The 26,905-nt window shown below is 41.7% G+C and overlaps 1 protein-coding gene across 4 annotated transcripts in view; it reads left to right on the forward strand.

Annotated features, from left to right (window-relative positions):
* prkg1b (protein kinase cGMP-dependent 1b) overlaps positions 1 to 26,905 on the forward strand; it is a 158,705-nt gene that overhangs the window by 26,284 nt on the left and 105,516 nt on the right. For all 4 annotated transcript variants that reach the window (XM_029764538.1, XM_029764539.1, XM_029764536.1 and 1 more), the window contains exon 2: positions 4,799 to 4,965. In XM_029764538.1, coding sequence (XP_029620398.1) covers positions 4,799 to 4,965 — 167 coding nt within the window. The remainder of the gene's footprint in view (positions 1 to 4,798; positions 4,966 to 26,905) is intronic.

Below are 26,905 nucleotides of genomic sequence, written 5' to 3' on the forward strand. Positions count from 1 at the left end.
GTAAGACACATTTTACAGAAGTACCGAAAGAAACAAAAATTCCAGTACCGAACCTTGTTTTATGTTCTAGTATCAAAAAAGTACAGAAGTTTGGTATACTGTGCAACACTAGTGTAGACTGTTTTCACACTCACTTTGACCACCAGACAACAGAAAGAGAAAGAAAACAGTTATGAGCTGAACATAACAGTATGCCAGTGGGAGGGAGGACAGTAGCAGGTAACCTAACTGGGGTTTGTTGCTGCTATGTTTTCCCATTGTAGCCAATTCAATTGCAGTAATTCCTTAACACCGATTTTATTTATATTTTTTTGTATTTCTGTTACCGATTTGGTAACAGAATTACAAGTTTTTATCACTTAATAATGAATAAACTAAATTGGTAGGTCTACCTTTTCTTGTTACTTCTGTGAACTTTCATTATCCTCCCTCGTGGAGGGATTAGAAAAATATCTTCCAGAAGTTTACAGAACTTCTCCAAAACGAAATATAAGTGTTGATATTAGTTGGCAGGCATCTTTACTTCAACATTATTATGTTTTGATGTATTTCTAATACCTTTTAAGACTGTTTATGGGAAATGTTTTCTAAGACCCCTTTTCCGTCTGTTTATCCAGAAGTCAAAGCCGTAATTTATGCCTAATTTCTAAGATGTAAAATGGTTCAAATGTTTCCCCAAAATATAGGCTCTTAGCTTTCCTTTGACACCCAGTTTGATTTGCTCTTATGAACTTCACATGTTGGTGGTCATGCGTCCTTTTACATGGAAATGTCCTGCTTCAGTCTGGAGAAACATATGCTATCCATTATGGAAGCACTTTTCTGTCTGAGCTCCTAAATGAAACTAAGGTTGGACGGTATGGTACAGGGGGGCATTGAGGACAAGAGTTTGATTCCTGCACCCGCCGTCCGAGGGTCCTATAAAGTTTGTAGTAATGCTGTCTATCCATCTGGCTGTGCTCTAAAGGTGCATACTTTATCCTTTTATGGGAACCGCTATGTTTATCTCTGGGCTCTGACAGGGACACGTTTTCTGAAGCAAAGGAAATGAAAAGCGAAACGAAGACGCACAAACGCAACAGGTCAAACTGGAATCTATTGACTTTCAGTTAAAATATTACACCAGTAACCATAGTCCTGTAATTGTATCTTTTTATTTAACTAGGCAAGGCAGTTAAGAACAAATTCTTATTTACAATGATGGCCTACCCCGGCCAAACCCGGACGACGCTGGGCCAATTGTGCTCCGCCCTATGCGACTCCCAATCACGGCCGGATGTGATACAGCCTGGAATCAAACCAGGGACTGTAGTGACACCTCTTTCACTGAGATGCAGTGCCTTAGACCACTGGACTACTCCGGAGCCCTGAAATGTCCATCCAAGTTTGTCTAAGTTATGTTATTTAAAAGACTCCAACCAAAGTCCCTCTTGTCTCCATCTGGCCATATATCGCATCAGTATTCCCCTGAAAAGCATGCCAGGACACCCTATTATGCAGAATATCAAAGGCTCTGATTAATTTGAAGCATCCTTATGAGCAGTGGTATTTCTGTCACTTCTCCCCAAACCCTCTTCAAAAGGACAGGCTGGCAGGCCACCAAGGGGGGTCGGTCCTCTGACACTAGCAACCACCTGGAGTTCAATACCTCCAAAAGGAACGAATGGTTTCGCTCTCTCCTTTTGTGCTTTTTCTCCGAATCATTTTTGACATTATGGAGATGAGTCATTGTAGTTGAAAGGAGTATACTCCAGGGATTTGCTGGGTCTATTTGGTTTCTTAAAGAAACATTTGACTTTTCTATCCGCTGATTTGTTCATTAAAGAAAGTCGTGGTAGAGACTTCGAATTTTGACATTCCTTGATGATTTGAGGATGGATATACAGTGGGGTTCAGAATTATTGAATCCCTTGATAAAGATAAGCAAAAAAGACTATAAAGTAAATAATACAATTGCTGAGCTTATATTTATATTGTATGCAACATTATTTTATACTAATATAGATTTTGTTAAACAAGTTTTAAAAGATTATCTTAAAAAGATGGGGGTAAAAATGATTATCTCCTGTTTTCAATAATCCATCACTCTCTCCTTGCGAGGATAACGACACAGCCTTTTTCTAAAATGTTTTATGATATTGGAGAACACATTGGGAGGGGTCTTAGACCATTCTTCCATACAGAATCTTTCCAGATCCTTGATATCCTTTGTCTGCCCTTATGGACTGCCCTCTTCAATTCAAACTACAGGTTTTCAATGGGGTACAAGTCCGGAGACTGAGATGGCTGTTGCAAAATGATGATTTTGCTGTCAATTAACCATTTCTTTCCTGGCAAAGGCAACCAGGTTTTTGTCTAAAATGTCCTTGTACTTGCTTCATGATGCCATTGACCACTGGCATACCACATGTGGGGGGCTTTTGTGGGCCCCCTCGAGGTCGGGCCGCTTCCCCAGATCGCATATGAACACATCACCGAATGCATCCCCCGGGGCAAAATGAGTTCAACACCTTGTCATAAGCCATGGTGAAAATGTTCAGAATTACCTGAAATTAGCTTTCAAAATTGAAAATTCTCTCAGCCTTATTACAAAATGTGTAAAATGGCATGAGAATAACCATATAACTGCACATGTTTCTCTGCCCCATGGCAGTATGTGTAGAATTGCAGGAAATTTGCTTTAAAATAGCAGCATTTTCTCTCAGCCTCATGGTAAAATGTGTAGAATAGCATGAGATAGATTAGACGTTTATTGTCATGAGTCTTGCCCTGGAGACAGAACTGAGCGGTTTCCGCTAGATAGGCCAGCTGCAAAGTCAAAATTGGCTATATCGTAAAAATGTATGAAAACAAAAATGATCTTTTTGCCTTAATTTAAGGTTAGGGTTAGGCATAAGGATTAGCAGTGTGGTTAGGGTTAAAATAAAGATTGTATTACTTTGTGGCTGTGCCAGCTTGTGACCACTGCAGAGCTGCCTACAGCACACAAGTCAACGTAATTAATGCCAACCTGCGTTTCAGAGCCAGATTTGACAGGTACAGAGCTAGGTGGTTTTGGTTGATGGATCCACTACCCACCTCCACTTCTAGCTAAAATCTATGCATGTGAATGTATACAGTAGGCTACAGCAGATCATATCATTTAAAAATAACACATTTAAACTCTCAGTGCCCTGAATGCCCTATCTGACACTGTGCTGTGTGTCTTTCTCTTCTGGGCTTCGTAGAAAAACAAAGCTATCAAAAGTGAAATGGGAATTCAGGAACTGGCTATGAACTTGTTATGTCATTGTTAGGACAGACTGAGTACAGGGGGGTTTATCTTGAATCCCAATACCAGTGTTCAAGTGGTGCCAGTGGCACAGTGCTAATGCCTTGTATCTGAGTGTCATCTCTCAGCTCTCTGTACCTCCGAAGGCACCAATCTACCAGCTCAGCTAGGATTCGCTGGAACCGATGCCCTATCGCGAACCATCCTCCCACATGAGACAACATAATATAATTTCCAATCCCAAAGAATAAGGCCATATGATTTTTAAAGTGCCCACTCTCTCTATTATCAGCACAGTACGATGAATATGGTATAGTGAAGCCAAAGTACTTCTGAAGCTGGTCTTTTACAGCAAATTGTTGGATGAGGCACTTCTGGGTAGTCATAACAAGGCCTCTGAAGTAAAATGCAGGGTAGTTGAAAGGCCTTATCATCCAGCCTCCCAGCCTATAAAGGAGGGCTGGTGTAAAGATAACAACTGATTCTATTCACAGGCCCTAAGGTGGGGAGAAACAGTATGGTGATTTTTGCCTCAAATTCAAATCAAATCAAATCAAATGTATTTATATAGCCCTTCGTACATCAGCTGAAATCTCAAAGTGCTGTACAGAAACCCAGCCTAAAACCCCAAACAGCAAGCAATGCATGTGAAAGAAGCACGGTGGCTAGGAAAAACTCCCTAGGAAAAACTCCCTAGAAAGGCCAAAAACCTAGGAAGAAACCTAGAGAGGAACCAGGCTATGAGGGGTGGCCAGTCCTCTTCTGGCTGTGCCGGGTGGATATTATAACAGAACATGGTCAAGATGTTAAAATGTTCATAAATGACCAGCATGGTCAAATAATAATAATCATAGTAGTTGTCGAGGGTGCAACAAGCACGTCCGGTGAACAGGTCAGGGTTCCGTAGCCGCAGGCAGAACAGTTGAAACTGGAGCAGCAGCATGGCCAGGTGGACTGGGGACAGCAAGGAGTCATCATGCCAGGTAGTCCTGAGGCATGGTCCTAGGGCTCAGGTCCTCCGAGAGAAAGAAAGAAAGAGAGAAAGAGAGAATTAGAGAGAGCATATTTAAATTCACACAGGACACCGGATAAGACAAAAGAATACTCCAGATTTAACAGACTGACCCTAGCCCCCCGACACATAAACTACTGCAGCATAAATACTGGAGGCTGAGACAGGAGGGATCTCAGCCTCCAGTAATTACTGGTTATGCAGCACTTCTCTCCAATCTGGCCTTTAAGTGCCTTTCTTTTCCAAACTGTTGACTGGATGCTCACATAGCGTTATTTATCGATTGAAGTTTGTGGACCTTTTTTGAAATGGAAGTATAGAAAAAGCTTCAACATGTGAAAGCAGTCTGTCAAAACCAAACAGACGTTGAGCCACTCATTTTTGACGAGATTTGTTCATGTGAACGGTTCCATTTGCTAATCGTTCACAATTCAGTAACTTTTCCCCACTTCATTCTAGCTTCAGGAACAGAATGTTAAACTTTGCTTACACATCTCTTTCCATTCAATTCACAGGTCCAAGGACTTAATCAAGGAGGCCATTCTTGACAACGACTTCATGAAGAACCTTGAGCTTTCTCAGATCCAAGAGATCGTTGACTCAATGTACCCAGTAGAATATGGCAAAGACAGCTGCATTATCAAAGAAGGAGATGTGGGCTCCTTGGTGTATGTGATGGAAGGTAAGGCATTGTGCAAATGTCATGTTAACCTCCCATTTTGAAGAAAACTCAAGCATGTAGAGTTGAGTCCTCTCACATCTCACAGAGGAAACCTTTTTGTGCTTATAGACTTCACTCACTTAATAGACATGACCCCTTGTTCTGTAGAATGCACTTTCCGTTTGAAAGACCCCCCCATGTATTGGCCCACTGTTGTACCTGATGTGTAGTTAAAGAAAGAGCGGAATTAACCCAACAGGAAAGCCATGTAGTATATCTACTGTGGGATCTTCATGGTTAAGACCTTCTGTCCTCATCCTTGTTATTCATCACCAGTTTAGTTAGGAGCAGATCTGGAAAAAGTGAAAGCCTGGCTAAACCTATAGATGCATTTCCAGGAAAGTGAATAAATGGTCCTCTACTTGGCTGTCATCCACAACTTTGACTCCCTATGAGAAATAAGACATTAATGAAGGAATGGAGTGAATCCATTGAGGCCAGATGGGATAGAGTAGCATTTGCCATGATTGATGTCAGCTGTTCCTTTCCTGTTTGTTGCAACACAGTTTCACAACCACTCCGAAATGTAATATTATCTTATGTCGTGTTAGTTCAGCAGAACCAGAACAAAACACGGAGAGGGATTTGTGAAGTGTGTTATTGAAAGCTTTTTTTCATGTCCAGTCTATGTATAGCTAAATGTCTAAACTGAACTAAAACAGTTAAGAGCAACTTCCGTTTGCACTTCTGGTCAATGTTGACTTAAGCCATAAGCAGTGTGTGTTTTTGTTCCAAATTGCTTTTGTCCCAATATTAAATGGTTCAGTAGTTATAGAACATTGTCAGGAACTTGACTGAAAGATCCTGTTCTCAGAGGACCTGGGTCATTTCTTTTGGCAGGACATGCTGTCACTGTCTTGCTGTTGAAAATAAGACTTAAAAAGCCTGTTTACACCAGTTTCTTCCCAGCTCCTTGTCATTTCCTTGTAGCCTAACTTGACGCCACAAGGAGCACTTCACTTTTATTTAAATCTGATAACATGCTTTATGTACTTGACAGAAATGACTGAAAATCCATCTCCAGGTCTACTGAATGCCATGAGTGGTTCTTAGTCACTCTGTTACTGTGGCTCTGTATTCCACCGTGCTGTCGGGTGGAATGGTCCCGAGGAAGATGCTCAAGCTGATTTCAGAGAACCTGTCTTGGCTTGAGCTGTCTTTGAGCCACACTCATGCCATTGATTATTAGCCAGCAAGACAAATTCCCTAATCTGAGCACAGGTGCCCACCATGGCCGAGCAGAGATGAGCACGTAGGGATGCTGCCTTGATGTGGTTCAAGGTGTCCTCGTCGATGGAGCCATGAAGGATCTGGCAACGGGAGGAACATTTTATTCTTAGAGAAGTTATTCTCCTGTCTGATGGCGTTCACTACTCTATTCTGAATATACACAATGGTAAAGTCTGAGGACAAGTTCGCTGACAAAAGTGAATTTCTTAAAGTTAAAGTAAAATGATAAAAAACGAATTTGTTAGGAATATTGCATTCATGTGAGGGTTCAGTGTCGGCACTGACTTGTTGAGAGTGTCTTGCTGTGTTAACAGACTGGTTCATTTACTACTGATGGACTTACTTGTTTCCCTCAGGGAGTCTCTCTCAACATGAGATGTGTTTTGTATTGACAAGCTCCATACAGAAGACCCACTTCACTGTGCGATACCTTCTGGCAACATACTGTATTTATAGTTTGTAAGGGCCTATGTAAGTTGAATTCACGTCAAGTAATAACTATATTCATCCGCAGGAAGAGCTTTTCAAGTTTGGGCATTTTTACTTTTCTTGTCTGGTAGTTTATGAGTCAATTGCAACCATCAAAAAAGCCAACAGATTATCGCCAGCTGATCTCTCATTAAACCATCAGTACATGCTAAAATCACAGGCACAGTGGATCTCAAATGCAACCAACATTAGCCAGCAATTTACCACTCCCTAACGCGGATGTCAAGGTTATCTTTTTGTCTTGATTGCAGCCAACCAGGGGTTGGAACAGAAATTATTTTCCAATCGTTTCGTTCTGAACAGAACCTTTATTTTCTTTTGTCCCATTTCACTGTTCCGACCAGCAAAATAAAGTTCTGAACCGGTTTGAACCCCCAAAAAGTACTGGTTTATATTGTTCTTTCTGTTCCTTTTTAAACCTCTGAAATCGTTATTTCTTTTTAATTTAGCTCAACATTAAATGACTTCACCAATCAGTGTGAAGAGAGCAGCTTGCTATGGAGCGGGAAAGCGATTTAATCTGTATAAGAAAGTCGTTAAGAACAAATTCAATTTTGTCGTAACAGCATGGTTTAATCATAATGCCAGCCACAGTGTAGGGAGCGAGATCCAACTGAAATTTTGCGGGTGATAAGATAGCGAAAGAAGATGGAGGAAACTTGCCTTTTAGCACTGGGCAGCTTGTTATGACATGCATTATCTGAATTGGGCCCACTGAATTCTATTTAGGAAGAGCGACTTCTGTAAATCCAATGTGAAACGTGATAACTATAATATCCTAACGAGCATTGAAAAAGTTAATCCATTCTTTTAAACATCTCTCCCTAATTTCTGAATCATGCTTGTAACTTCGTCAGTAAGCTACAGTAACCTATGCTTCAGAGGGGAGGGGAAGGTAGCCTTAACACACACACACACACACAGGCAAATATTTCCAGCTGGCAGGTAGACACTGGAATACATTTCTGAGTGACAAGAGTGATGGCTTTGCAATAGGCACTTTGTTAGGATTTTGTGGGACTGGGAAAAAAATGCCTGGAATGTAAAATAACATTATTATCCGGTTCCTATGTTTTAAAATAATGGTTCTGTCCCAGAACAGTATAGATCACTTAGTTTCCAGTTCTGTTCTTCAAATATTGTTTTCTATTCTGTTCCCTGAGCCGGTTCCAACCATTACAGCCAACATTTTTCAAGACTATTTCGCCCTCTGGTTGGTATTATCATCGGAACAACTAAGTCCTACTTTATGAGCAGACTATCTATTTATCTATTTGACAATCGTTCCGTACAACTGAAACAGAGTATTTCCTCATTTTCCACTGCAAATTTTCTGTGGCAATTACCCAATACGTTGTATGAATGGGAAACTAATTTAGATGTTGTAGCCCACTCTTATTATTTTCTTCGGTTCCAATTGATGTAATCCATTAAAATCAACTGTCTTTAAAAGAAAATGGTCTGAGATGGTTTTTCTCCCCAAATTTGGTAGTTACAGTCTTGTCTCGTCGCTGCAACTCCCGTACGGACTCAGGAGAGGCAAAGGTCGAGAGCCGTGCGAACCCCCCGCAACACAACCCAACCAAGCCGCACTGCTTCTTGACACAATGTCCACTTAACCCGGAAGCCAGCCACACCAATGTGTCGCCAGGTAGCTGACACGGTCGCTACCTGGCGACCGTGTCAGCTTGCACTGCGCCCGGCCCGCCACAGGAGTCGCTAGTGCTCGACGACACAGGGCCAATTGTACGTCGCCCCATGGGTCTCCCGGTCGTGGCCGGCTGTGAACGAGCCTGGACTCAAACTCAGAATCTCTCGTGGCACAGCTTGCACTGCGATGCCTTAGACCACTGCGCCACTCAGGAGGCCTGGAGATGACATATTAAGTCTAGGTAGGTGAGTGACAAAAAATTTGGTCAACAAAACATAGAATTGCTAATTTTCTACATGAGGGTTATTTGATCGAATATAGGTTTCGTAATGGTTAGGTTGATACGAATGCACGTGGCATTTCGACAACTTATCAACTTGTCATACAGGACTCATCATATAACTTGTTTTAGCATGGACATTGCCATTGAGGCCTTCCACTATTTTAAAGTAGTCAACTGGTGGGGATAACTATGACTCGGGAGCAATCAGCCAATGAAGAAGAAGAAAATGTACTACTTTAAAATGGAGATTGCGTCAATGGCGCTGCCCATGCTGTCACAGACACTATAATGGCACAGATACAAAGATGAGTCCTCTATCTCTGTGGCCTGTTGTTCACACGCGTATCTCTCATTTCCTAGAATGGTCCCACCTGATCTCGGCTCCTCCCACCTGCCTTCCATCTTTGAGGACATGTATTTCTATTGTTAGAGTGGTCACTTGATTGTCAATATAATTGATCATCTTTGTTGTTTCTTATTATTGATGACGATGTTGCCCCAATGCTTGCTCTGGTGTTTAAAGCCCCATGGTTTACACATAGACCTACAGCATCCTAGTGTTAAGAGGTGATACCATTTTTTCTGTAATGCAAAACAATCAACTCAAACTTTATTTGTCACATGCGCCGAATACAACAAGCCCTTAAACAACAGCGCAGTTCAAGAAGAGTTAAGAAAATATTTACCAAATAAACTAAAGTAAAAAAAAAAAATTTATAAAAAAATTATAAAAAGTAACACAATAACATAACAATAGTGTGGCTATATACAGGGGGTACCGAGTCAGTGTGCGGGGGTACAGGTTAGTTGAGGTACATGTAGGTAGGGGTGATAATAAAGATAATAAACAGCGTGTAGCAGCAGTGTACAAAACAAATGGGGGGGGGGGGGGGTCAATGTAGTAGTGGCCATTTGATTAATTGTTCAGCAGTCTTACGGCTTGGGTGTAGAAGCTGTTAAGGAGCCTTTTGGTCCTTGATACAGCTGCACTTTGAGATAATATAGGTTTAGTGACAACACTAGAAAGTCATTTTCTGTGTCTCCTCTCACACAGCACAGTCACCAACCTAACATGATCTCATTGACATCTGCCTAATGTCAAAACCCTAATTCGCTTTCCATCATTTATTGAACTCATTAATGAGGTTACTGTTGTATAAATCATTGTGTGGGGATTGAAGGGTCTCTCTGAATACTGAATCTATCACATACATCCTTGATTAATTCTGTATTTACCATGGACACACAACACCTCTGACATCTTCCTAGAGATGACAAGGGTCAACGTTTAACACATGCGGTCTCTTCATTAGACTCTATGGAGCAGAGAACAAGATTCAGCATCCCTACTGCTGTCAATTAATAATGACCTTGTCACTATTGCTGAACGTTAATGGGAAGAAATACCCTGGCTAATGTGCCTGCTCTCCCAACAACTGCTATCTGGCTCTGGACACAAATAAATAACCAGGAAGAATTGAGAAACCCATTGATATTCTAACACAGCACAGATAGCTAATGACGTGATTGCTTGACTGAGGAGCGAAATGTGAATAGAGAGAATTTATGTGTGTGAGTGTTTGACACTTTGGGGCCTTCTGTGTCCCCGACAGGGATAAACATTCTCAGCCTTTTCCAACATTTCCCAGTCTTCTCCATGGCCCTGTTAAACCCACAGATGGACTCCAAATATAATGTGAGATGTAAACGGGAAGAGAAAATTACCCGAATGAGATTCTGATGATGACTGGGCGCTATACTGTACTTGGGTGTTTTTTTAAAAGAGGACACGGCCGTGAAAAACTCATCAATTCTGTTTTTTAAATGTACACAGATGGAAATTGGCTTTGTCAGCCAACAAGTTACACTTTTTATAGTCATAAACCAATTGCGCCCAAGCTGTCTCAACATGGATTTGGTTGCATAGCAACCTGCTGGATTCTCACCCTTTTGCAACCCACATGAAATACTATACTACATACTGTAGTATCCCTTGATTATGAGTAGTACTTACTATAGAATGTTGCAGTATACTGTACAATATTATAGTAAATACTACAGTAATACAGTACTACAGTAATACAGTACTACAGTAAAAACTATACAGTCCGCAAAAAACACTACACTTTTTTAAATTATAGAAATGACTATATTTTTCAATACTACAGTCTGCGAAAACACTACAGTAAATTCTACAGCGTAGTACAGTCCACAGAAAAACGACAGTATACTACAATACACAAAACACTACATTAATTACTATAGTATATGATGCCATTTCCTTTTAGTATAGGATTTTTACTATAGTTAACTGTAAATACTACACTATGCACTACAGTAAATACTACAGTGAATACACCAGTAAAGTCTGCAAAAACACTACAGTGAGTATGTTGTTTATCTACATCTACATTAATATATATCATGCTATAGATCCAATGATCTGAGAGGGTTTGAGGTAAGCAACTAAGGCTAATGCAATGGATGAATATATTGTATGAGCAACTGACAAATGTAACATTTATTTAACTAGGCAAGTCAGTTAAGAACAAATTCTTATTTACAATGACAGCCTATGCCGGCCAAACCGAGATGACGCTGGGCCAGTTGTGCGCCGCCCTATGGGACCCCCAATCACGGGTTTTGAAGAGTGAAAAAGTTAATGAATTAACATTGAAATAAATTAAAAATGTATCTTCACATAAGTGTTGTCTTTCAGCTTGACTGTTTAAAAGTGAAATTATGTGTTTAATTTAAGATCCCCATGTTTAGTCTTGTAAATGCCATGCGGTGTGACCACTATAATTTACTATATTATTATTTCTGTAAACGTCTCACAAAATATATTTTCATATTATAATTTAGAAACTATTTCAGAAGAAATGCTCATTAATGATATATTGCAAGCAGTTATATTGTGATTCTCACTTGGCAACACTCCTTTTTGGGAACTGTCTATATAGAAGTTTCTGTAAAAAAATAAAAACACAAAAATAAATGAGATCGTTATTGTATTTTTTGGGGGGTAAAAACTATATTGCATTTGGGAATGGCTATTATAAAATGGTTACCAACGTAACTAGAGCAGAAAAAAATTCTGTTTTGCCGTATATACCACTGCTGTCAGCCAATCAGCATTAAGGGCTCGAACCACCCAGTTTATAATAGAAGTTATACCATGTTGACTGAAATGCTATGAAACAAGGTTTAAAGAGGGAGTCTAGGATTCAAACAGCAACAAAGCAGACCCTCCGCCACTTTTTCTGGTCAACAGCTATGGGCTGGAGCTGGAGAAAGGTAACCACTCTCAAATTCATCGTCAGAGCTATGGAAACAATGATTGATCATCCGTGAAATCATGATATCATGTTTTGTACCAATCTCAGAATACCTTTTTAATTCCAGAGGGCAAGCTTTGAAAGCTATTGAAGCAGATCTTAAGGCAATGTTTTCAACTCCAGTCATTGAGTACCCTCAACAGTACACATTTGTATTGTCGCCCCAGACAAGCACACCTGATGGAACTTGTCAACTAATGGCTATGTTAGTAGAATGGCGCCGGAGGGGATGGCTGATGTTTTACGTGCTCCTAACCAACTGCAATTTTGTTAGTTCTTTCGCGTTGTTTGTAACTTATTTTTTCCTGCTACTGTCTCTTATGACCAAAAATTTGCCATGCATCGGCAGGACAGAACAGCTACGTCCGGTAAGACGAGGGGTGGGTTGTGTGTCTATTTGTCAATAACAGCTAGTGCGCAATGTCTAATATTAAAGAAGTCTCGCAGTATTGCTCGCCTGAGGTAGAGTATCGTATGATAAGCTGTAGACCACACTATCTACCAAGAGAGTTCTCATCTATATTATTCGTAGCTGTCTATTTACCACCACAAACCGATGTAGGCACTAAGACCTCACTCAACCAGCTGTAATAGTGTCACGGATTCCCCCGGTACTGCTGCTCATTCCATGCACCAGCTCCGGAGGTATACGTCACCGGCCTCTAGGTGTCACTGAACTGTTTCATTACATACACCTGGTTCCCATTTCCCCTGATAAGTAATTGTATATATGTGCCCTCTGTTCACCATTGTTTGGTTGGTTATTGTTCCCATGTCCGTTGGTCTTGTGAGTACCTGTGCTTTGTGGTTTTGGCTTTCGTGCTGCGTGTATAGTGTACTCATTATTAAAGGTCTCATCCCGTGTATTGTTATTACGGGTCTCGTCCCATGTATTTATTAGAGGTTTAACCTCGCTCTTTTGTTTGGGTTACATCCCTGTGTTTTTGTATACGTGTTTGTTTTGGGCTTCGTCCCCGTGCCTTTCATGGCATGTTGTATTTTGGGTTGAGTATTAAAACCCCCTATTACGTATTCCTGCGCCTGTCTCCAATCCTTTATACAACACGAAAGAATAACCGACCCTAAATGGAGACAGTGGGAATGGCCCGTCTGACGCCGCATCTTTGGCAGCTGCAACTGGCCTGTCCGACACCGATGCAACTGGCCCATTCGATGCAAATTCAGAAGCTGCAACTGGCCCGTCCGATGCCGCTGAAACTGGTCCGTCCAACACCACCGCAACTTCGGCAGCTACACCTGGTCCTTCCGATGCCGCCGCAACTTCGGCAGCTGCAACTGGTCCATCCGATGCCGCCGCAACTTTGGCAGCTGCAACTGGCCCATCCGATGCCGACGCAACTTCGGAAACTGGCCCTGACCGACCCGCACCACGTCCTTGTGGTCGTCCTCGAGGTTGGTGTCGTCCCGCTGCTGGTGCAGCGCATCAGGGGGGCGGGTACTGTCACGGATTCCCCCGGTACTGCTTCTCATTCCGTGCACCAGCTCCGGAGGTCTACGTCACCGGCCTTTAGGCGTCACTAAACTGTTTCATTACGCACACCTGGTTCCCATTCCCCCTGATTAGTATTTGTATATATGTGCCCTCTGTTCACCATTGTCTGGTCGGTTATTGTTCCCATGTCCTTGGTCTTGTGAGTACCTGTGCTTTGTGGTTTTGGCTTTCATGCTGCATGTATTGTGTTCTCGTTATTACAGGTCTCATCCCATGTATTGTTATTACAGGTCTCGTCCCATGTATTTATTAGAGGTTTAACCTCGCTCTTTTGTTTGGGTTACATCCCTGTGTTTTTGTATACTTATTTGTTTTGGGCTTCGTCCCCGTGCCTTTCGTGGCATGTTGTATTTTGGGTGGAGTATTAAAACCCCCCTATTACGTATTCCTGCGCCTGTCTCCAATAATTGGTACCACGTGACAATAAGGCCATAAGCAAACAAGAAAATGCTCATCCAGAATCAGCGCTCCTAGTGGCCGGCGACTTTAATGCAGGCAAACTTAAATCTGTTTTACCTGATTTCTACCAGAATGTCGCCAGAGGGAAAAAAAACTCCAGACCACCTTTACTCCACACACAGAGATGCATACAAAGCTCTCCCCTGCCCTCCATTTGGCAAATCTGACCATAATTCTATCCTCCTGATTCCTGCCTACAAGCTAAAACTAAAGCAGGAAGTACCAGTGACTCGCTCAATACAGAAGTGGTCAGATGACTGGGATGCTACGCTGCAGGACTGCTTGCACAGGCAGGAATATGTTCCAGGATTCATCAAATGGCATTGAGGAGTATACCACCTCAGTCATCAGCTTCATCAATAAGTGCATCGACGACATCGTCCCCACAGTGACCGTATGTACATATCCCAACCAGAAGCCATGGATTACAGGCAACATCCGCATCGAGCTCTAGGCTAGAGCTGCCGCTTTCAAGGAGCAGGACACTAATCCGGACACTAGTAAGAAATCCCACTATGCCCTCAGACGAACCATAAAACAAGCAAAGGGTCAATACAGGATTAAGATTGAATCCTACTACACCGGCACTGACTCTCTTCGGATGTGGCAGGGCTTGAAAACTATTACGGATTACAAAGGGAGACCCAGCCGCGAGCTGCCCAGTGACGAGAGCTTACCAGATGAGCTAAATGCCTTTTATGCTTGCTTCGAGGCACGCAACACTGAAGCAGGCATGAGAGCACCAGCTGTTCCGGACGACTGTGTGATCACATTCTCCGTAGCCGATGTGAGTAAGACCTTTAAACAGGTCAACATTCACAAGGCCGCAGGGCCAGACAGATTACCAGGTAGTGTACTGGCAAGTGTCTTCACTGACATTTTTAAACTATCCTTGACTGAGTCTGTAATACCAACATGTTTCAAGCAGACCACCAAAGTCCCTGTGCCCAAGAACACTAAGGTAACCTGCCTAAATGACTACCGACCTGTAGTACTCACGTCTGCAGCCATGAAGTGCTTTGAGAGGCTGGTCATGGCTCACATCAACACCATTATCCCAGAAACCCTAGACCCACTCCAATTTGCATTACCCCCCAACAGATCCACAGATGATGCAATCTCTATTGCACTCCACACTGCCCTTTCCCACCTGGACAAAAGGAACACCTACATGAGAATGCTATTCATTGACCAGCTCAACACCATAGTGCCTTCAAAGCTCATCACTGAGCTAAGGACCCTGGGACTAAAGACCTCCCTCTGCAACTGGATCCTGGACTTCCTGATGGGCCATCCCCAGGTGGTAAGGGTAGGTAACAACACATCTGCCACGCTGATCCTCAACACGGGGCCACTCAGGGGTGCGTGCTCGGTTCCCTCCTGTACTCCCTGTTCATTCATGACTGCATGACCAGGCATGACTCCAACACCGTCATTAAGTTTGCCGACGACAAAACAGTGGTAGGCCTGATCACCGACAACGATGAGACAGCCTATAGGGAAGAGGTCAGAGACCTGGCCATGTGGTGCCAGGATAACAACTTCTCCCTCAACGTGATCAAGACAAAGGAGATGATTGTGGACTACAGGAAAAGGAGGACCGAGCACACCCCCATTCTCATCGACAGGGCTGTAGTTGAGCAGGTTGAGAGCTTCAAGTTCCTTGGTATCCACATTGCCAACAAACTAACATGGTCCAAGACAGCTGTGAAGAGGGCACGACAAAGCCTATTCCCCCTCAGGAGACTGAAAAGATTTGGCATGGGTCCTCAGATCCTCAAAAAGTTCTACAGCTGCACCATCGAGAGCATCCTGACTGGTTGCATCACTCCCTGGTATGGCAACTGCTCGGCCTCTGACCACAAGGCACTACAGAGGGTAGTGCGTATGGCCCAGTAGATCACTGGGGCCAAGCCTCCTGCCATCCAGGACTGCTATACCAGGCGGTGTCAGATGAAGGCCCTAAAAATTGTCATAGACTGTTCTCTCTGCTACCGCACGGCACTTTAACTCTACCTACATGTACATATTACCTCAATTACTCGACTAACCTTTGCCCCTGCACACTGACTCTGTATCGGTACCCCCTGTATATAGCTTCGCTACTGTTATTTTACTGCTGCTCTTTAATGATTTATTATTTACATTTTTTACTTATCTATTTTTTAATTAACGCTGATTTTTCTTAACTGCATTATTGGTTAAGGGCTCGTAAGTAAGCATTTCACTGTAAGGTCTACTACACCTGTTGTATTCGGCGCATGTGACAAATAAAATTTGATTTGATATCTTAGAAATATAACTTCACTCTGTGCTTCTCTGAGCATGTACTGCGTAGCCTATAGCCTAAAGACTATGGATCATTTTATTGTGACCACACTAAATAGCCTATAGACGCACTTGATATTGCGCACCCAGCGGAGAATCAGAGATGAGGGGTGGCATCGGGCACACATCGATATATACCCTAATAAGAAAGTAATTCTAGAACACTGAGAAATATTGACATTTTATCAATTACAAATTACATGAGCCTCCCCTGGACTAGATTAAACAAATACTAAACCCTCCCCTTGACTGAAATTGACAAATCAAGCCATTTTCCTCAAGGTAACCATTCTGTAAATGTTCTATTTGTCCCTTATTATTATAGCTCTAGATGGCTGGAAATATATGTTTTAGGTATTTCAAAAATGCACGTCATTTGTGCCCCCTCACTTTCTTCGTGCCCCCTCTAAATTTCACAACACTTTTGTTGTTCCAGTTCAACCTTGGACAGTTGCACCCTATGACATTTTCACCCTTTGACATGTCAAAACTGCTTTGTGATAAATTGATATGGTGCCAACCGGGGGAGAACATGTAGACATGTGCTGTAAAAAGATTTTTATTGTTATTAACATGTCACGTCAATTACCCGTATAAAGTATTTGCTATTAGAGAAGTGACTACTAGGACAGCTGCCAGGTGATGCAATTTTCTAGACTGAGGACCACACACACCTGAATTGGACAGGTGCTATGCGGGTTGGCAGTTGCTCACTTCTGCTCCATTGCAAATGATTCATTAAAAGTTACAGCCAACGGTGTTTTGGCAGCTAGCTGATAAAGAAACAGTGTGTGACAAATGCAGCTAGTCAGCTTGTCAACTGACAAAAGCAGGTAGTTACTTTTAATGAATCATTGGCATTGGAGCAGGCGCGCAAGACTAGACTTTTGCAATCTGATGTAAGCCAGAGAGAAACGTATTATGCCTTAAAGGGGCCATTTTTTTGCTGATATTTCCACACTATGAGGTCGAAATAACACTCTGAAATCATGAAAATTATGATACTGCCCATTTAGTGTAATAGCTTTTTATTTAATACTTGAATTTCAGCCTGTTTTGACCCACAGCAAGACATCACAATCGGAGCTGATTATTCTGAACAATGACCAGTCAGCTTTTAATTGCATAATGTATCCTCCTACTAGACGATCCTATTCGCCAATCAGGGCTGTGTATAAAACTATATTTACATTTGTGTCAACACGCCCACACCATCAGACAAAGCATTTCAATGGTAAAATTAGGCTCAGGGAAATAAAAGGTTAAACATATATTTGGAGTTATTATCACGAAATAAACACACACAGTGATTTATTAGACATACAGTGAAGACTTAAAAATAAAAAGATTGCACAGGGGCTTAAACAAGAAAAGCACACCTCCCCTACCCTACCCTCCACTCTACCCCTTCTCTACCTTCGCCTCTCTTCTCTTCTCCTCTCCAACTTGTCTCGTTTCTTTAAGTAGAGAGCAGCTCCTGTAGGGGGACTTTTCAGAGTAATAAAAGGCCTGTAGTACAGTGAAAATGACAGGGATTTTTCATGATGCAAAACCCACTAATATGTTCTCTTTGAAGTAAACAGTTCCGCTCTTAAGGATTCCATCCTCGTCTAGTAATTGGCAACTATTACCATAGAAATTACAATGTTCTGCTATTACCCAACTCACACTGTATCATTGCATACGAGTTAGAATATTTTGTCATTTATGTGCAAATTAGCCCTGTCCAGGAGAGAAGACATAGAAGACTGCACACATTAAGTGTGCAGATGTGAATAGCTCAGTTAATAGATATACTTTATATTTTGGGCTCCTGAGTGGCGCAGCGGTGAAAGGCACTGCATCTCAGTGCTAGAGGCGTCACTACAGACCCTGGTTCAATTCCAGGCTGTATAGCAACCGGCCATGATTGGGAGTCCCATAGGGCGGCACACAATTGGCCCAGCGTCATCCGGGTTAGGGTTTGGCCGGGGTAGGCCGTCATTGTAAGCAAGAATTTGTTCTTAATTTACTTGCCTAGTTAAATAAAGGTTAAATAAAAAATAAATATACAGTGCATTTGGAAAGTATTCAGACCCATTGACTTTTTCCACATTTTGTTACGTTACAGCATTATTCTAAAATGGATTAAATGTATGTTTTTCCTCATAAATCTACAAACAATACCCCATAATGACAAAGCGAACACAGGTTTTTAGAAAATTTAGCAAAGGTATTAAAAATACAGAACAGAAATACTTTATTTACATAAGTATTCAGACCCTTTGCTATGAGACTCGAAATTGAGCTCAGGCGCATCCTGTTTCCATTGATCATCCTTGAGGTGTCACTAAAACTTGATTGGAGTCCACCTGTGGTAAATTCAATTGATTGGACATGATTTGGAAAGGCACACACCTGTATAAGGTCCCACATTTGACAGTGCATGTCAGAGCAAAAACCAAGCCATGAAGTCAAAGAAATTGTCTGTAGAGCTCCGAGACAGTATTGTGTCGAGGCACAGATCTGGGGAAGGGTACCAAAACATTTCTGTAATGTTGAAGGTCCCCAAGACCACAGTGGCCTCTGTCATTCTTAAATGGAAGAAGTTTGGAACCACCAAGACTCTTCCTAGAGCTGGCCGCCTGGCCAAACTGAGCAATCGGGGGAGAAGGGCCTTGGTCAGGGAGGTGACCAAGAACCCGGTGGTCACTCTGACAGAGCTGCAGAGTTCCTCTGTGGAGATGGGATAACCTTCCAGAAGGACAACCATCTCTGCAGCACTCCACCAGTCAGGCCTTTATGGTAGAGTGGCCAGACGGAAGCCACTCAGTAAAAGGCAAATGACATTCCGCTTGGAGTTTCCCAAAAGGTATCTAAAGACTCTCAGACCATGAGAATCAAGATTGAACTCTTTGGCCTGAATGCCAAGCGTCACATCTGGAGGAAACCTGTCACCATCCCTACGGTGAAGCATGGTGGTGGCAGTATCATGCTGTGGGGATGTTTTTCAGCAGCAGGCACTGGGAGACTAGCCAGTATCGAGGGAAAGATGAACGCAGCAAAGTACAGAGAGATCCTTGATGAAAACCTGTTCCAGAGTGCTCAGGACCTCAGACCGGGGCAAAGGTTCACCTTCCAACAGCACAGTGACCATAAACACACAGCCAAGACAACGCAAGAGTGGCTTCGGGACAAGTCTCTGAATGTCCTTGAGTGGCCCAGCCAGAACTCGGATTTGATCCCGATCGAACATCTCTGGAGAGACCTGAATATAGCTGTGCAGTGACGCTCCATATCCAACCTGACAGAGCTTGAGAGGAATGGGAGAAACTTCCCAAATGCAGGTTGTGCCAAGCTTGCAGCGCCATACCCAAGAAGACTCCAGGCTGTAATCATTACCAAAGGTGCTTCAACAAAGTACTAAGTAAAGGGCCTGAATGCTTATGTAAATGTGTTATTTCATTTTTTTTAACCTTTGCTAAAATGTCTAAAAACCTGTTTTTGCTTCGTCATCATGGGGTGTTGCGTGTAGATTGATGAGGGACATTTAAAAAATATATATATTTTGAATAAGGCTGTAACATAACAAATTGTGGAAAAATCAAGGGGTCTGAATACTTTCCGGATGCACTGTATGCCTGCCATAGTCTCCGCTGTATTAGCACGCAAAGAATCTTTTCAATTAGATTCTCTAGTTCTTATTGATTGTTGTCCCTGCACGTTGGTTCAACCATTTGAACATCTTGCATCAGCACGTAATACATTTTTACATCCTAGTCTTTACTTCATGATATCGCAATAGGTGAAAGATAGTTAGACTAAAGGTAACCTACAGAGCTTGGAGAAAGCTGAGGGAAGGAGAGAGTCCCACTGGGCACAAACTGGTTGAATCGATGTTGTTTCAATGTAATTTGTCAACATATTGTGACGTGAAACCTGTGGATAATACATTGGATTTGAAATATCAATATAAACTTGTTTAGGGTGAAATTTCAACCACTGGATTATGTCATCATAGTAACCAATTTTCAACAGCCAAATCTTGTTAAAAAATATAGTGAATTTGTACCTTTGAAATAATGTCAGATATTCAATGTTATATCCACTATAAAAAAAACTATAGGCTGGGCAGCACCTCCTACTGGAGAGTTGTTCTACAGCTATTAATTTTGTCTCCCATCGAGGGTTTTAACCAAACCCAGCCCTGTTTAGCTTTTATATTTGTCGCTGACTACTACCAATATGCCATCGTGAGAATGATTATTGAGAGATCTCTTCATAACAAAATGTATTCACTGTTGCTATCAACGTCATTCGAAAGGGTACGTTAATAGAGCAAATGTAACCATACTTTATTAGTCATATTTTTGTATTTTTTTTATTTCACCTTTATTTAACCAGGAAGGCTAGTTGAGAACAAGTTCTCATTTACAACTGCAACCTGGCCAAGATAAAGCAAAGCAGTTAGACACATACAGCAACACAGAGTTACACATGGAATAAACAAGCGTACAGTCAATAGCACAATAGAAAAAAGAAAGGCTATATACAGTGGGTGCAATTGGCATGAAGTAATTATGATTTAGCAAATTAACACTGGAGTAATAAATGTGCAGATGATGATCTGCAAGTAGAAATACGGGTGTGCAAAAGAGCAGAAAAGTAAATAAAAAACTATTTGGGGATGAGGTAGGTAGATTGGATGGGCTATTTACAGATGGGCTATGTACAGCTTCAGCGATTGGTTAGCTGCTCAGATAGCTGATGTTTAAAGTTAGTGAGGGAAATATAAGTCTCCAGCTTCAGCGTTTTTGCAATTCGTTCCAGTCATTGGCAGCAGAGAACTGTAAGGAAAGGCGGCCAAAGGAGGTGTTGGCTTTGGGGATGACCAGTGAGATATACCTGCTGGAGCGCATGCTACGAGTGGGTGTTGTTATCGTGACCAGTGAGCTGAGATAAGGTGGAGCTGTACCTAGCAAAGACTTGTAGATGACCTGGAGCCAGTGGGTCTGGCGACGAATATGTAGCGAGGGCCAACCGACGAGAGCATACAGGTCGCAGTGGTGGGTGGTGTATGGGGCTTTGGTGACAAAACGGATGGCACTGTATTAGACTGCATCCAGTTTGCAGAGTAGAGTGTTGGAGGCTATTTTGTAGATGACATCGCCAAGTCGAGGATCGGTAGGATATATCATCATATATCATCAATGATACTATTTAGGTCTATATAGCATTTGCAAAGTCATCAACAGCTATTGTTTCAATCCAACCCAGGGTTCAACTAAAAATAGACAGTACATATAGGCCTAGGGTTTCAAGCTTTGGTTGATTTCAAATGTAAGTTAATAATTGATATGTTGCATTCACGTCTCCAGCTCAACCCAAAATCAATGTTAAAGAATAGGACTATATCAAAACAAACTTGATTTAAAGTGCATTTAAAGTTTGATTAGATTTAGTCCTATTCTTTAAGTTAGATTTTTGGTTGAGATGGATACTTGAATCCAACATATCAATTATTAATTTGTAAACAAACTGGGTGTTTAATTGTTTTTTTGTTGTCAAAACAGCCAAATCAACATTTGAATGAGATGTATCTTCTGCTTGGATAGTTCCATCTGTGACAATGACTAATTCCAGTTTGTCTACAAATTCATAATTTATATGTTGGATTCACATCTACATCTCAACCAAAAATCTAAGTTAAAGAATGACTAAACCCATTCAAACTTTAAAAGCACTTTAAATAAAGTTTGATTTAGTCCTATTCTTTAACTTTGATTCTTCGTTTAGATGGAGACGAGATGTGAATCCAACATATAAATGGTTAATTTGGAGACAAACTGGAATTTGTGAACAACCAAACACAATTCAATATCACTTTTGTATCACTTACTTTAATGCAAGCCTATTAACTTAATATTTTGGATTAATGTCTCCAACAAACTAAAAATACAAGTTAAAGAATAGGATTAAGCAAGGGGCTCAGATGAAACTTTCCAAACATTAGATATTCTTTAAATGTTGAGATTTGGTTGCGTTGTCAACCAAACACAATTCCATAATATTTTTGTAATACAGTAAATAGCCTAAAGTTAAGGCCATCTTACAAACTAATGTAAACGTATTTATTTAAACGAGGAACACATCCATGGCCACATTTTGAGGTTAGCCTATTGTAACTTTAAATGTCTTTTTATGTAATCATAGAAAGTGTGTATGTTCAAGATAGCATGCACAGGTCACAGGTCTATTATTACAATTGCTGTAATAATCTGTGCAGAATCTTGAACATCATTGATCACTTGCACTATGTACTTCTAATGTAATCTCAACTGCAATCCAGGCCATTTGGTTGTGCTATTAAATAAAGCACAGTGATAACACATGTAGATGGCAGGTTAGCCAAAAATCCGAGAATGTTTTTCCATTGGAATTTGGTTGTGCTTTTAGATCGTTGAATAAAGCATAGTGATAAGACTTTGGGAGTTCAACAAACCTCTGGCTGTCTTTTTGAGTTGGTAAATAAAGGTTGAAATCTCATTGATCACCGTCTCAACCAAATATTCCCCAAAGTTCCGTGTTGAAATGACATGGTGTGCCCAGTGGGTAGGGACTTCCTCTGGTTGAGTAACTGTAAACAGAAGCTGGTGGGGTAAATATATATAGCTGAGTGCTAAAAACAACTATGAGAATGCAGAAATGTTTGGGAGAGTGAGCAGAGATTACAATGCATATTATATTAGTCAATGCATTTTCTCCATTTAGAAAACAAAATATGAAAATATTTGACCGATAAAGCACATACTACTCAGCTGAACAAATCTCTCCCCACATTTTAAAATTAGGGTTAGTACATTCAGCAAGCAAGTTAATAGAGCAAGGATATTAATATATTCATGTTCCTTCATACCGCCTTCTCTCTCAGGTGTACAAGCTGACCATTTTAACCAGGCCAAGACCATACATCTAGCAAGAAAATATAATGTAGCCTACAATAGAAATTAGGTATTATGGGACAGAAAGCAATGTACACTGTATCTAGTGTAACCCAATGGCTTTCAGTTTGAGGGTCATTGAAATATCAAGGTCTGACCTACAGGTACAGTGAGTGTCTTAGCTCCCCTGGGAAAATAATAGCGTTCAAAATAAAATTGAGGTGGAGGCCGAAAGAGAATGCTACCATCAAGCATATACCTGACAAGGCCAGGCTGGGGCTCGTTAAAGGTAGGATAGAAATGGAACATGGAATGAGAACTTACCTAGGTCCTCAAATACCACTGAGATGTGTCTCACAGTTCATTATTTGATGTTCTAATAGTTGATTAGCTAAATGGGATTGTGAAAGGGATGTTTTGTTATTTGTATCCCACATGCCTGCATTTTGATCAAATGAGATGCTGGTATTTTAGCATTTGGATGGCATGTACTTTACCAAGCTGCCACATCTGATCCTAATTGGGTCCATTTCAATAAATGCTGCCCAGACGTTTCACTCTGAGACCTGTTTTAAAGTGCAAATATCATTGAAAAATGTGGGCCAACTGTAAATCTGGGCAGTGTTTTGCATCTGGTGATTTTAGTTGTAGGGGTGCTAGCTGTTTTTAACCTCCCTGGCTCCAAGCCAGACTGCTGCTAGCTGCTGTTAGCTCTGAGGCTCCATTTTAATTGGAAGGTGTCAGCCCCAATACTCCAAACTCAAGTGTCAATTAAGTGGATCTAGCCTACTTTAGGCAGCAGCACTCATGTAGAGATTGATTCCAAATACAGAGACGGTTACAGCCTTCCTAATTGAGAAACGTGCCCAGACGGGTTAAGAGTTTCTTATTCATGCTATGTTTCAAAACACTGTCAAAACACTGTCTACTCATCCGAACAAGAAAACCGTCACTAAATCGTCTGTAAAGCCTGAACTGTGTGAGCTACAAACTGTTAATCGAAAGATGATACTCACGAACACAATAATGACGGTTGTTTGGCTCTACGACATCCACTAGCTTTAAGGTAGTCGCCTGAACTTTCTGTCGCGGTCGTCCTCATTTCTAAGAGGTCTTTTCAGAAAACTGTCCAGACTGAGCCATTGGAGCTACAAACTCATTTTTGTATTTGTATTTTATTAAAGATCCCCATTAGCTGCTGCCAAGGAAGCAGCTACATTTCCTGGGGTCCAAACACATTAAGACACTTATGTTACACATAAAACAAAAGAGGGGTTCGAGCCCAGGCTCTGCCGCAGCCGTCCGCGACCGGGAGGCTCATGGGGCGACGCACAATTGGCCGAGCGTCGTCTAGGGTTAGGGAGGGTTTGGCCGGCAGGGATATCCTTGTCTCATCGCGCACTAGCCACTCCTGTGGCGGGCCGGGGGCAGTGCACGCTGACCAGGTCGCTAGGTGTACGGTGTTTCCTCCGACACATTGGTGCGGCTGGCTTCCGGGTTGGATGTGCGTTGTGTCAAGAAGCAGTGTGGCTTGGTTGGGTTGTGTTTCGGAGGACGCATGGCTCTCAACCTTCGCCTCTCCCGAGTCCGTACGGGAGTGGCAGCGATGAGACAAGACAGTAACTACTACTAATTGGATACCACGAAATTGGGGAGAAAAAGGGGTAAAATAATTTAAATAAAAAAAATAAAAAAGATACATAATATAACACTGTCACATCACCACATATCCCAGGTAGCTCAGTTGGTAGAACATGGCGCTTGCAACATCAGGGTTGTGAGTTTGATTCTCATTATGGACAGACTTCTCCCTGTCTTAGCTACTGTTGAATCAACATGTCTTTACAATGACAGTTTACAATTCAGGGTTACTCCAAGCAGTTTAGTCCCCTCAATTTCCACAAGATTTAGTTGAGGTTTGGTGAATGATTTGTCACAAAAACAATGCTTCAGTTTTTGAAAAAAGTAGGAATAACTTATTCCTTGTCACCCATTCTGAAACTAACTGCAGCTCTTTGTAAGTGTTGCAGTAATTTCAGTTGCTGTAGTAGCTGACGTGTATAGTGTTGAGTCATCCGCATACATAGACACACTGGCTTTACTCAAAGCATGTCATAAGTAAAGATTGAAAAAAGTAAGGGGCCTAAACAGCTGCTCTGGGGAATTCCTGATTCTACCTGGATTATGTTGGATAGGTTTCCATTAAAGAACGCTCTGTGTTCTGTTAGACAGGTAGCTCTTTATCCACAATATAACAGGGGGTGTAAAGCCATAACACATACATTTTTTGTTGGAACATTGCTGCGGGGACTTGCTTCCATTCAGCCACTAGGATTAGTGAGGTCGATCACTGATGTTGGGCGATTAGGCCTGGCTCGCGTTCCAATTCATCCAAAAGGTGTTTGATGGTGTTGAGGTCAGGGCTCTGTGTAGGCCAGTTAAGTTCTTCCACATCGATCTTGACAAATCATTTCTGTATGGACCTCGCTTTGCACACAGGAGCAATGTCATGCTGAAACAGCCTTCCCCAAACTGTTGCCACAAAGTTGGAAGCACAGAATCGTCTAGAATGCCATTGTATGCTGTAGAGTTAAGAGTTCCCTTCACTGGAACTAAGGGGCCTAGGCTGAACCATAAAAACAGCCCCAGACCCTTATTCCTCCTTCACCAAACTTTACAGTTGACACTATGCATTCGGGCAGATAGCGTTCTCCTGGCATCCGCCAAACCCAGACTCATCCATCGGACTGCCATATGGTGAATTGTGATTCATCACTCCAGAGAACGCATTTCCAGTGCTCCAGAGTCCAATGGAGGTGAGCTTTACACCACACCAGCCGTTGCTTGGCATTGTGCATGGTGATCTTAGGCTTGTGGGCAGCTGCTCGGCCATGGAAACCCATTTCATGAAGCTCTCAACGAACAGTTATTGTGCTGACATTGCTTCCAGAGGCAGTTTGGAACTCGGTAGTGAGTGTTGCAACTGAGGACAGACGATTTTTACGCGCTACGTGCTTCAGATCTGTTTATTCTTACTCTACACTCAGTATATATGGAGGTATTATATTTTCTGTTTGACAGGTGCAAAAGTAGTTAATCAGTTAGATAAATTAGTAATTACAGATAATTATCCCAAGCCTGCTGGATATGATTTGTGTTTTTCTCATTATTATTTTTCAGTCATCTACTTGCCTCTGGCAGGTGTTAAATTGCTAAACTCCATGTTTAGCATTTTCTTAGACTGAGGCCACAGTCATCAGACATCAGTAGATAAGTAATGACCTCATGTCTGTCCTCAATTATCATTTTATCTTTCTAGGCACCATATGTAAATGAATGCTGAATAAAATGTACAGCTGTTACTATTCAGTCGTTGACACACTTTACATGTTGCTGGCTGCTGCTGAGATATGTTTACAAAGAGGCCATTGAGAGAGCTACTGTAGTTCAGAGAATCTTGTACATATACAAACGTGAAATGATCTTGAAATGGGTAGACTACTTGGACCAAAATATGCATCAAGGCTCTCTCTGTTTTGCTCGTTAATTTGTCAAACATTCGAAAGGATACAGTGTAACAAACGTCAAGTCACTGGCTTGAGTTGAACAGATGCCAGTGGCATGTATTCATGGATGCTAAGGGAAGCCAGGCTTCCCCAAAACATTTACCAAGAAAAAACATACAAAATA

This window comes from Salmo trutta, chromosome 10 (assembly GCF_901001165.1).
Source record: "Salmo trutta chromosome 10, fSalTru1.1, whole genome shotgun sequence".
NCBI classification, from domain to species: domain Eukaryota; kingdom Metazoa; phylum Chordata; class Actinopteri; order Salmoniformes; family Salmonidae; genus Salmo; species Salmo trutta.